The 12,789-nt window shown below is 36.8% G+C and overlaps 2 protein-coding genes across 3 annotated transcripts; both read right to left on the bottom strand.

The window, feature by feature from the left end:
* Window positions 1–7,945: 7,945 nt before the first annotated feature.
* Window positions 7,946–12,476, bottom strand: COX6B (Cytochrome c oxidase subunit 6B). Its single transcript, XM_068762400.1, has 3 exons — window positions 12,366–12,476; window positions 9,902–9,985; window positions 7,946–8,188 (listed from the first exon to the last, which is right to left on the bottom strand). Exons 2-3 carry the CDS (start codon window positions 9,979–9,981, stop codon window positions 8,020–8,022), a joined length of 249 nt encoding a protein of 82 aa, XP_068618501.1. The 5' UTR covers window positions 9,982–9,985; window positions 12,366–12,476; the 3' UTR covers window positions 7,946–8,019.
* LOC137919347 (serine/arginine-rich splicing factor 4) lies at window positions 9,992–12,136 on the bottom strand. Of its 2 annotated transcripts, none has more exons than XM_068762398.1 (2): window positions 11,897–12,136; window positions 9,992–11,400 (listed from the first exon to the last, which is right to left on the bottom strand). In XM_068762398.1, the coding sequence occupies exons 1-2, from the start codon at window positions 12,055–12,057 to the stop codon at window positions 10,158–10,160; spliced, it is 1,404 nt and encodes a 467-aa protein (XP_068618499.1). In that variant the 5' UTR covers window positions 12,058–12,136; the 3' UTR covers window positions 9,992–10,157. The 2 variants fall into 2 exon arrangements, with proteins under 2 accessions (XP_068618499.1, XP_068618500.1); XM_068762399.1 differs by having other exon boundaries at window positions 11,903–12,136.
* Window positions 12,477–12,789: the final 313 nt, after the last annotated feature.

Here is a 12,789-nt window from a genome sequence, read left to right as displayed (position 1 = left end):
TTTTATTTCATACCTTTTTATATTTTTAGTGATGTGTAAAATTTGTACCAATATTAGTGAACATTCAAGCATTCGAAAGTCAAACTTAATTCATAAGATTTTTTTCATTAAAGATATATTTTTTGACCTGGCTTAGCTGGCAAAGTTCTAAAACTGCTTAAGATAGCGAAGCTCTTAGGTTTGGTTACTAGGGAGCCCTAGCTCAGGCAGCTTTATACTATTACCACCAGATTGAGAAGCAGCTTTATACTATTACCACCAGACTGACACTCCCATTCAGCATTTCAATTCAAGACCTTTTCGAATCTTCGACGTGATCGGTTCTTATTATCTGGTTAACATTACTTCCATTACAGAAAGTGTAGCGCTGGGAAAAGTGGCCGAAGAAACACCGGTAATGTTTCGTTCTAGAATGATCTGAGGTTGGTGGTAGCGACCACAGAAGATATATATAATTTTAAGTGCCTAATGAAAGAAGATAAATATATATATAGTTCTTGTACATCAACACGCAGGAATAGAAATTATATGACAGGAGGTCATTAAGTGATTTTGGGTTGGGAATCCGATGTACATACATCTAAGATACTTTTATGCATACATCAGAAAAATATGATAAATATAGTTTCGATATTCTTTCGAAATAAGATTATTTATGTTATTTGAAGTATATTGTATAAGAGCCGCTTTTGCAGTTTCATTTGAACGTAAGATGGAGTATTCTTTGGATCTACAGCTCTATAACTTTTCAATGGACATCAAATACGTATCTCTTACTCTGTAAAAATTTAGTAATAATCTTGTCGGAGAAATAACTCGACAGACGAGTGACAGAAAAACCGTGGTGATCCAAGTGACGTTTATTTTTTAAAAAAAAAATATATAGGTAGCGTTCGAAAAATAAAACAAAAATGAATAGCAGATTGTGATTTTATTGTTTATTAATATAATTAAGGAAATGAATTTCGACATATTTTATAAAAATTGCAAATATAGCTTATCAAGTAAATAATAGATTTATTTTCATACTTAAACACAGTACTACGAGAATAAAGAATCTAAAATGTCCACATAATGCATAGTTGCGATACCATATCTAATCAGAAAGATAATGTTTGTCCATTATCTTATTTATCTTGCAACAAAGCGTTCAAGTCTAGAACGTCATTGTCCATAATGGATGTCAGGTTACAGTATGTTGAAAACAAATATAAAGATAAATTTGAAAACTGACGATACACGTATAAGATAAGACTTATTATGCGGCGGAATTAATTTTGGATGATTATTGATAAACAAATACCTAATACAAGGTTTAAATTCTAAATAGATATATTTCTTTGATTATCGTAGTCCGGTTTCCATGTAAGATGGCGTCATTTGCGTCTATTGACATTATTTTTTATTATAAACTGTCTTTCATTTAAAGATATTTACGCTATTCTCACGATGGATATTCTAAAATATAGTATAACATGTAATAAAAAAAATACTCAAAAATTTAGGCTCTTACAATTTCCGAAAAAGGAATGATAGAGACCTGGCTATACAAATAACAAAATGGCGATTTTTATTTCATATAATGCATCCTTTGTATAATAGCCTTGGACCTAAAAATATTATGTTTTTGCAACAGTTTGGTGGTAGCACTTTCACCACGATGGCATTAGGCGCCTCGAAGAATCTTACACATTTATAAAAATGTTTCGGATTCTAGTGGATTGAGATGTCGCCAAGATTGCTGTGACGAGGTCGAAATATATCCGATAGGAGACCTGAGGATGGTCAGTGATACACGGTTAGCATTATTAATCGAAGGTTTCTTGAGAGAACCTAACCAAGGTACCTGCCGGTAGCTTTTATTGCATTATAAAGATGCAAATATTTCTAAATAGTCTAAGAAAAGAATTCTTAACATGTACTCGCAATAGGCGTGGAAGTATATTTAGGATTGGAAGCAAAACTCTGTTGAGATTATTTACAAATTGTGACTGTTTACTGTCTCTTTTTAGCTGATAGACGCCCACTGCTAGGTACAGACCTTCCCCGAAGATATCTAAGGAGGGGATATACAATAATCGCCAGGTTTTGCAGGCGGGTTGACGAAAGCAGTCTGGTATTATGGTACGCAGAAGACCCTACTGAAGACAAGTTAGTAAACAGTGGCAATCGCGTATAATTAAATCACAGTGTGAATTACTAAAATTGTATCCCAGGAATCGGTCGCAAATCTTAGTCTCCCATCACCGGGCTACCGCTGCTCTGATCACCGAGGGTAGAAAAAGCAAGGGAAATAAGATATCTCATATTGAAAAAGCACTCGAGGAAATTTGAGTCTTCTGTACTAGAACCGATAAATATATGTTATTGTCCAATTGCTATACCCGACCGATACCAAGCTTCAAGAATAGAGGGAGCAATCGTCTTGTTAAGAAATGACGGACTCCGAGTAACTACCTTGTCCTTACTCAGGTAGAGATGGACATGATTCTGGTCCAGATGTTCACGGGGCGCAGGGGAGTCTCCGTGTACATAGGTTTAAATTCAAGGAGAGTCCTTCGTGTACCATACCGTGGTACATACAGTTACCGGCTGTTCCGTAATTGGCGAGAAAAGAACGAATTGTCAATTTCGTTTGCATGTAAGGATAGAAGAAAGTAATATCTCGCTAGTTAGCCAAAGAGGAAGACGCCAGATCTACATAATGTACTGTAGGAAGATAACCAGAACAATGATAAAAAGGAAAAAGAAGGGGATTAATCAAAAAAAGACGAAAGATAAATGTTGTCAACAAACTGTGGAAAACTGAAATAAAAATAGAAACGTATAAGGGTATTAAATACAAATATTAGAAAAAAAAATAAATTGTTACACTATTCTGGAGGGAAGGGGAAGAAAGAGAGGCGATGTAAGTAAGGTAATAAGGTATGGAAAAGAATGAAAGAGACAGCAGAGGAATGAATGAAAGATCTTTAAAGGAGGAGCATAGAAATTACAAATAAAAATTGTGAAAAAATTATTGATAATTATGTCCCTGCTTACTCATAGCAGGGGAGCATGTAAGGCCCAAAAAAACGGGAATTATACAGTACAGTAGTACAATAATACAGAATTATAACAAATGCACCGCGCGAGTGGATCAGACATGCGGTGTACTTTACACAATTGTCTTTAATTTCATTTAGGTTGTAGAACTAACCCCTACTGCTAACATACTTATACTTTATGTTAACATAACGAAGCCCAAAACTTTAGACACATCTATATGTTTATATTACTGTTTAAAAAAATATCTGTTGTTACTTTTAAGTCGTAATTAGTTTTAAATATCTATAATATGTATCGACAACCGCAATAAGCTTATATATTGTTTAGTCATTAACGTCATTATCCCAATGCATTCGTAATGATATAGAAGATTCTTTCCTGGTGTAACCAAATCCGCACCACTCTCAACAAGACTCCTTACAAGTCGCAGAGAGCCGAAATAGATGGATGAATATTTTAAAAGAAAAGATGACTACGTGTTTGATGTCACGAATGCTGTGACATTGGGCGAAGAACGCTGATGACGAAACAATATATGAGTTTATTGCGATTGTCGATATATCATAGATATTTACTTAAAACTAATTACGATACAGTCATATTATCACGTATTTAATTTATGATTAAGAGCAAAAACTAATATTTTTAAACAGTAATATAAACATGTAAAGGTCTAGGCAGAATAAGGTTTTAGGCTTCGTTATATTCACAAAAAAAATTTACATAAGCAGTAGAGAGTGGTTCTTCTACGCTCTATTTTGTCCTCTACCGTCGACTTTAGCTTGAATAATAATTATTTGGAGCTAATCCGAAAAACGTTTAAAGAAGGTTATATATATTTTTAAGACACTAATATCAAACAGCCGTAAAATTTTAGAAAAATAAATTTATAAATTTGACAGATTCTGTTTGTTCGGTTACATTTATATATGATTTAATATATTTTAAATAGTTGTATTGTAAATATGTCGTGCGATCAAGAATTCAGAACGCTTCGTTTCGATCCGCGGTATCCGTTCCAAAATCAAACAAAGTAAGACAAACAATTATATATTTTTTTGAAAAATCTATACACAGATAATTAATTTAATGGTACATGATTGATATTATAATTTGTACCAATTGGAACGAAAGATTAGATAATAGATTAGAATTGTCAGAGACATTATTATTTCAGCCGTGGACTTCCATAACTGGATTTAGGTCTATCCCATTGATTTCAAATAAGTCCGGTTGGTAGCAGCCCGCATCTACACAGGACATTTTATGCTACTCTTGCCGGTCCATGGCATCGTCTCCGGAACCTGAGGCCTAGGCAAGCCATCTGTTTTACACACTGTTGTCTGCTCATTGCCACTTGAACTTGCCAAGTTATATACTATGCTTAGCTATGTACATTCGTTCCTCCACGGATGGCTCTCAACTCGAAGAAAAAATCCCTGGCATAGACTTCTCCATAGCACAAACTGTGGGTTTGTCTTTACTATCTTATCATCGTTGTTTCAGTCCATAAAAGCCTACTGCATGGCATAAGCCTGCAAAGATAGGGTATAGCATAATCGCCACGCTTGGCAGGCGGGTTGGCGATCGCAGTGTTATTATTGTACGCAGAAGACGTTGCTACCTGTCTTCTGGAAACTTCTCTTCTGGTTTGTGAGCAGTGACAATCCTATATAACTAATGCGCATTGTAAAATATATGAGATTGTATCCCGGGCATCTGTCCTAAACCGCTGTTTATTATTTATAATAAAAAAAATAACTCCGTTATATTTGGTCAATGTTTATTTAACGCCTTCTCTAAAATAGTTAGCAATGTTTTGTAAAACAGGAATGTCTGCTATTTTTTTCAGCCGTTTTTACGTTTACCTGTTTTTAAATTATAATTAATATCAGCACAGGTTTGTTTTTTTTTATAATTATATTACCAGTAATTTGGTTCTTTGCACTGCTGCCAACATTCACTTAAAATACTGTATTAGCTATAAATATTGTAAATAAGTTAAATTATATAAACTTACCATACACTCGTTACATTAAAAGCTCACGGCGTTTAACTTTATAGCGAAGGTTTTCGTCCAATTGACGAGATTGGGTTAGTTCTTTGAGCCTTCATTTCTACAAATTCAGTTCCGATGGTACAAAAGCCTCCAGGCTAGCAGTGTTAACATTAACGGATACAATATATATCGAACCGATAATATATTATTTAATATAGAATCATACTAAAATAGGATATTAGGCAAATTTGTAATTTATAGTTGATTCAATAGAGATTCTCATTATTTATTTACAGCTTTATTGTTTATATAAATGTAACAAAATAATATAGGTCATAACTAAAATAATAGTAACAATTTATGTAAAGGTACAAGAGCCGGTCTTATCGCTCGAAGCGATCTCTACCAGACACCCTTTGGATGGTGATGAGAAATATGGAGGAGGGCAGTTTAGGGTGTACACGATAAAAAAATTAAAACTTCAAATACTTAATACTACACTTCAAGAGTATAGTATACTTGCATATATATACGCATAAACATACATTACTATACACAGATTTGTATATACATACATACTTATATAAATATGTATATTGTACATGGAAAAGGTATTATATAAACACGAATAAATAACAAATGCTACACAATATGCTATATTTTATTCGCTTTAATACAATTTGTAACAGCTTATACTTAATTCTTCTTCAGTTGCTATTATTAACAGATGTTATTTCAGAGCTTGCTATGACAACTACTGCGACTTCTACAAGTGCACCAGGCTGCTGGGTGATGTGGACGACTGTAAAATCTTCAAGCGATACTTCGAAACGATCTGCCCCAACTTTTGGATCAGCCAGTGGGACGACCAACGCGAGAAGGGGGCGTTTCCGGGACCCATCTGAATGACAGACGCTCACATGTTTTTGTATTTTTCTATTTGAAATATACATATATTTTGTTACTTGTTGTTTAATATAACTGAGAAATGGTAGCCCTATGATAAAAAATTGTACTGCACTGCATAGCAAACTGCAATGCATAGTATTTAATGGAATCAGGCGTTACTTCGCGGAAGTCCATTCTAAGTACGAAAACCAATATTTAGCCACTTCCGCACATGCAGTGGTAGTCGTGCAATGAAATGCACTGCCCGCCAGCCCGCTGATAAATGGGTATGCGGCAAACAATGCGAATCACACAAGCGCCACCGCCAAATTACTCAACACGTGTTTCATCCCTCCACGGGGCATCTTCAGGAGTTATGTTACACTGATTAGTGCCAAACACAGAGCACTGCTGCAATGCATAGGCCTATAGAAGATATTTGTCGGGGGATATACATTAATCGCTACGCTTGGCAGGCGGTTTGGCAATCAGTGTGGTATTACAATACGCAGAGGAAGTTGCTGCCCTTTCTCTAGAAACAAGTCTGTGCACAGAGTGTAAATTATGACTATATCCCGGCAATCGAACCAGCAATTTACCATCTCAAGTCCTTCCACGGCTGGGCTGGCTTGCGGAGTGTGGGTGGCTAGAATAGACCTCGTCGTCGTATATTCGACAAGTACTGCGCGAAGGCTATAAGTTTTTCGGCAGGAGAAAGAGCCCACGCCCATGCTACGAAAATTTCGGCTGTTCCGAGTGAGCCACCGAAAATACGCAACGGGAGCGATGGACTTACTTCGGATAGAGAAGCTTAGCCCAGGCTGATGTGGTCGGAGGTGGTGGAGAGGAACTTTCACGAGAGTGGAAGAGGCCGATCAAGCGGCGTTGGTGGATATTCAGACTTCAGCCAATCACAATTCGAAAAGTACTGTGCATTTTCGCGGGATTCCCCTTTTCGATGCGCCGCTGATGACGTAATGTAGCTCCTATAATAACAAAGCGACATTCCTTTCAGAGTTTTACCTTACACCTATTGGTCCCATGCATTCTGTCGCTTTATGAAGTGTTCATCTAAGCGACCCAGAGTGTCTAGACAATAACTGTAATTCTGTTGAATAATGTAAACGAGCTGACACTTGATTTTTTATCTGCGTTTGACCACCTACTCCTAGTGGAAAGCGACGATTTGGTCGAAGATGACGTACACAGACTCAATAGGTACTTATTCACTCTCGGAACACTGCAAGCGCAAACCACTCAGCATCTTCAGCAACCCCTGCACCTGCAATACTTTATACAGGTCGTTGCGTTCTACATAACAAAACATCACCTACCACACTACAACACTCGTTTTTAGTGAGCGGCCGCCCGCTCCCTAACCGCGAACAGCGTGGGGGAAACGTGGTTGAATCCGGATCCCTCTTCGGCTCGCCGGTGGTCCACGCTGCCGTCCTAACCCGCAAGCTCACTCCATCAAAGCTCTATCGCGAAGAGCCTTAACAACGTGCAAGCGTCCCCGTGCAACTGGTAGGCGCCTCCCCAGCTTTTAGTTTAAATCTAGTTCACGGACCCTTGCGCTCCGTGAACTCAGTACCGATGAAATTGTAAAAGTCTTAGGGCAAACAGCATTAACATCTTCAGAAACAATAGACTTATTTACTCTGATCCTGAAGAGACCTGGGTTATAATTCTCGGCAAATATGGAAGCCGACAGATCGTTCTTTACTCGGGCTGTGCAGATCAGAGACGTTGAGCTGAAACGCGTGATACAATTCCAAGGACACTTCAGTGTAATGGTGATAGTAGTCAGACTTCCTACTTATTTTATACAGATAAAATGACGGGATAAGGATCATCATCATCTATAAGTAGAACAGCACGATGTTATACATAATCAAGACTTTGAAGCATGTAGGAATCTCACAAGGGAACCTTTTGAACTTGGTCTGAGCGCAAAAGTCCAAATAAGTTGTTTTCCAACTTAATGTATTTATAAAAAAAAAAACTCCATAATAATTAACACATTTAATCTATCACACTGATGTACCTAAGCGGAAATTAAATTAAACATTGCGTCCAGTAATCTAGATCCTGCCGGGGAAGGTGCCCTCGGCTCTCTGGTTGTCCCATTTGTCGACCCACTCATTGGGGCAGAGCGAGGTGTAGGCGCGCTTGAAGTAGTTGCACGGCTCGTACTTCTCGCCGCGGACCTTCTGGCAGCGGAAGTAGTCCAAGTAACTCTGGTAGCAGTGCCTGTACACAAGATTTTATTATAGTTTTCCCTAAACTAGCCTGGCTCATTTATTGATAGTTACACAACAGCCAAACATTACAAGGGGATTCCCCACGTGCGACCTAACCAATGAAATTTGACAGTAAGTCTATAACAAGCGTGGCCCGGAGACTCCCTTTAAGCGTCTAGTGTTTTTAATATTCTAACCAACAAGATACATATTCCATGGTAAGGAGAAAAACTGTATTATACTATACAGATAATTTATTGCAAAATTTACGAATTTAAAAACTAATAAAATTACTCTAACTATATAATTTTCTGCATATTTATAATTTATTTTATTAATTGTATGGTTTAAGACTTCCAGTATTTTATATTGTACTGCCTGTATATTAATTTTAATAAAATAATTCTCGAATAAAATGTATGCTACATATTTTTGGTGTTTTAAAACTATCTTGGTAATAGCTGGTAATTATAAAGCAGAAAAGGGAAAGCTTATTCGAAGGTTGGCAACACCATTATCAACAGATTATGCTAATAAAAATCGTTCTCGCATGCGATCTTATTGCCAGAACAAGTCTCTCGATTCCCGAAAATGAGGTCTGTCCTCCGTTTTAGCTGTAGGTCATTAAATATCAGACATTTACACGCACTTTTAAATCATCAATTATTTTAACATAAATAGCACACCACTCGATCTGCTGAGAGCCGGCCAGAAACTCAACATTGGCCCTTTTTAATTTAAATTAACAATGCTTGATATATATATCTAACCGTTGAAATTAGATAACAAACCAAGTCCCACTCATTTCGATCAACTAAAAACTCTTGTATGCTATAAGATTTATTTAATAATACGCTTATAATTTTAGATTTAAACTAAGTGACATCTAAAATATATTGTTAGACTTTATTATATACGTATAATGAGACCCACAAACATTAGTCTATATAAATGTAAACAAAAATTAATTTTCCAAATGATTAGTCACATTATATAATCTTATTTAAGACTGCAAATGGTTATAAATAAAAACCTATAAAATATTACAACAAAAATTTATAATTTTATATAATTAAAATTGTAATACATTTTTGAAATTGACAACATTAATTGAACAGATTAAAAAAAAATCTTAATGACTTAATTTTTGGCTTTAGTATATTATTATATCTGTGGTATCTATGCTCTGTATTAAATAGAATAACCATCATGTCATGCCCATGTTAAATTTTATGAAGTGGAATATGAAGCGACAAACCAAACATGTGTATCTTAAAACAGGGATACCATAGTAAAATAAAACATCTGGCTTGTTTTTTTATAAAAGTAAACCCAATAAATATTTCTTCTCTTTTAACAGATAAAAATTAATTTTATGGTTACTAATTTAAAAAGTTTCATGGATAAAATATTAGTTTGATTAGAATTAAATAAAACATAAATTACAAATCTGTGAAAGTGTTTGCATTTAGTTTGTTTTACCACACATTAAATTATTTATGTTCAGGTAAAGTAAAATGAAATTGTCATAAAATCCCATTTCTCTGTTTTGCTTTCAAAAATTAAGTTAGACCACTAAAACATACATATCCTGCAATTTGTAACATTCTGTGAGATGATACGGCTGTGACAACACATCAGTTTGTGGAACATATATTGATAGCATGCGGAGAACAGATCCAAGCTCCCGACTGCTGGTGAATAAAATCTTTGTACACCTTACCTTGTCTGGTTCTGATTAGGGAACCTTGGGTCGAAAGGAACGGTTTTGATGTCCGCGGGCGATTTGATCATGTCTGGCATTTTACTGTAACGAAAGAACATTGAAATTCATTTCTATTGCTCTTTATTATTCAGCTGTTTCACAGTGTCAAACTTAATTTATAGATATTATGATTAACACAAAATACAAAACAAAATTGCTATTGGCCGAATATAAATGAGTTGTATTTGAAATTAAAAAACAGTAATAGCTTCAATCATTTGACAAGTGGCCTTGTCTTGCGTTCTTCCTCACAAGATGTCTCTCTGTACTTTTTCACCTCTTGCATGTAAAGTGACCATGCATCTTTTGGAGTATTGTCTACAGTTTGTTCATCAATTGCTTTTGCCTTTTTCACTAAACCAGTTTTAAGGACCCTGCCTCCACGTCTCTTTCCAATGAATGGCAGTGCAGGTTTTTTAATTAGTTTCTGCTCTGATAGTTCACTTTTCTTTGTCTCTTCCTGCATTTTCTTAAACATCTCTAAAAAGCTGCCATCATTTTTAATTGGAATAGGCATTGGTTTGGATTTTGATGTTGAAGCAGAATGTTGTATAACTTGATCAGGTGGATGGAGTAATTCAGCAAAATTGGGGCCTTCCACTTCAGGTGGGTCTCCATACTCAATGTCATCTACAGTGGTAGACTCTATTGCACCTGGAGGAGGCTTAACTTCTTTTACTGGAGACTTGGCTCTTTCTCTTTCCTCCTGTCTAGTTCTGTGCATCTTCCAAAAACGTTTCCTATCTTCAACAGTGAACTGGCCACGACGCTCATCATCGCTTGGAGATCCGCTGCGAATGCGTGAAGCAGAACTACGGGATCTGGAGCGTGATTTTGAAGACTGTAACCTCCTTCCTTTTCCTCTTGACGAGGATCTTTTACGAGATTTAGACCTACTTCTGCTTTTCGAGCGTTGCTTCGTCCTGCTCTTAGATCGCGACTTACGTTTTGTCGATATTTTAGATCTTTTTCTGTTTTTAGACTTGGATCTAGAACGTCTGGAAGATCCTGATGAATGGCTAGAGTCAGATCTTGATCTGGAATGGTTAGACTTTGAGCTTGGTGAATATTTACGCTTTGACAACTTAGGTGTCAAAGAGCCTGAACGAGAATTCGAGCTGGAAGATGACCTACCCCTGGCATAACATTTTGGGGGTGTAACAGATCTGTCTCTTGGTTTTCGCAATGGCGTTTCTGATCTTTTATCTTTAGATTTGTATTTTCTTGGAGGAGTAAGTGACCTCTCAGATCTTTTATTTGATTTAGGTGAGATTGGAGACCTTTCAGTTTTTTTATGGGATCTAGGTGGAGTTAGTGATAACTCTTTTCGGTGTTTAGATGAAGACTGCTTTCTCTGCCTTTTTTCCTTACTAGAATAAGATTTTTCTTTGCCCCTTGCTTTTGCTCGTTCAACACTAGGTGAATGGCTGCTGGAGTTCCTCTTGCTGCCAGGAGTACTGGAACGATGACGAGAACGTGATTTATTTATTTTTAATGGAGGAGTTAAGGAATGATCACTTCTTCTACCAGACTTTTTCTTATATAACTTTTCGGAATCTGTTGATTCGGAAGACGAGGTTCTCTTAGAATTTCTCTTAGGTGGAGACCGAGAGTATGACCTAGATCTAGAACTAGAGCGATCGCTAGAATACTTTGTATGCTTAGACTTAGATATGCTCCGAGATCGACGTCGTCTGCTGCTCTCCTCGTAACTACTATCTCTTTTCCTGGAGTATGATCTGTCTTTCCTCTCATAAGGAGATGGACTTCTAGAACTGCATCTGTAAGACTTTTGGCGACGTTCTTCCCCTGCGTCCTCTTGCGGAGAGCGGGTGCGCTCGGGAGCTCCGGCGTAGTCATAGGTGTTTTGCAGAGGAGTATACACGTTTCCCGAGTCTTGGTATTTATAGTAGTCATCTGATCGAGGATAGTAACCAGAATCGTAATTATAACCGTAACCAGAGGTGCCGTAGTGTTGGTAGTCGTAGTGCGGCTGGCCGTAGGAGCTGTAGCTGACACCGGTCCAGGGGTCCGTGGTGGGCATGGGCGTGGCGAGCGGCGGAGCGCGCTGCGTGGCGTACTCCGCCTCGGCACCGGGTGGCCCGCCGTCCCATGCACCGGAAGCGCCGTAGGAGGACATATCTTTACCAGCGTCTTCGCATAACCTGCGGCAGTTTGTAGGTAGGCACACACCTACAAACAGAACAACTTTTCGGTGTAGACAACAACTCTATGCTCCCTTGCTTGAGAAACGCCATCGCACAACGTTATCGTTGAATCGTAGTTAATTTATTTTGTGACGAGAAACAACAAATTACGTAATCCGCACCCAAAAATGCGCTACTTGACATCGTTTAAGCAAGCGTTGCCTATTAGTCTAATATAATACTTAAAACGATAATACCTCTCTACGTATGCTCACCTTTATTGTAGTTAAATTATATTTTTCTCAACAAATTTCAATAGAAAATGGCAGCGAACACATTCGCTTCGCACTTTTCATAGACAATAAGAATTGCTGCATTAAAGCAAAGATACAAACTAATGTTGCCATATAACTGGCACGAATGAAACTATGTAAGGCAAAAAAGTTTTGTTATGTATTACCCTTTCAATGATATACCTATAAATGTTTATTATTATCATATGTATATATTATATTTGTGTATATTTATGCATATAGGTATAGGTGTTATTAATAAATATTATTATATGAGTAAACAATTATCTCCCAAATTATCAAACCAAAGCTATAATAAAATCTATGTATATATGATCTTTGAATTTACTTTTTAATAAGTACTTATTATAAACAAAATGATAACACAAATATTTCTTGATAGCGT

Source organism: Battus philenor, unplaced genomic scaffold, assembly GCF_028537555.1.
Source record: "Battus philenor isolate CCGP_79_NKW_IND1 unplaced genomic scaffold, ilBatPhil1.0.hap1 SCAF_16, whole genome shotgun sequence".
Classification (NCBI taxonomy): Eukaryota; Metazoa; Arthropoda; class Insecta; order Lepidoptera; family Papilionidae; genus Battus; species Battus philenor.
Note: the sequence above shows the minus strand (reverse complement) of the source record. Positions and strands in the feature narration are given on the sequence as shown.

Coding starts and splice junctions, on each gene's coding strand:
- COX6B (XM_068762400.1), bottom strand. CDS start 9,981: ATGCCAGACATGATCAAATCGCCCGCGGACATCAAAACCGTTCCTTTC. Junction 8,189..9,901: donor CCTAATCAGAACCAGACAAG/GTAAGGTGTACA, acceptor TCTTGTGTACAG/GCACTGCTACCAGAGTTACT.
- LOC137919347 (XM_068762398.1), bottom strand. CDS start 12,057: ATGGGACGGCGGGCCACCCGGTGCCGAGGCGGAGTACGCCACGCAGCG. Junction 11,401..11,896: donor CTACGGCACCTCTGGTTACG/GTTATAATTACG, acceptor TCATCGTTCCAG/TACTCCTGGCAGCAAGAGGA.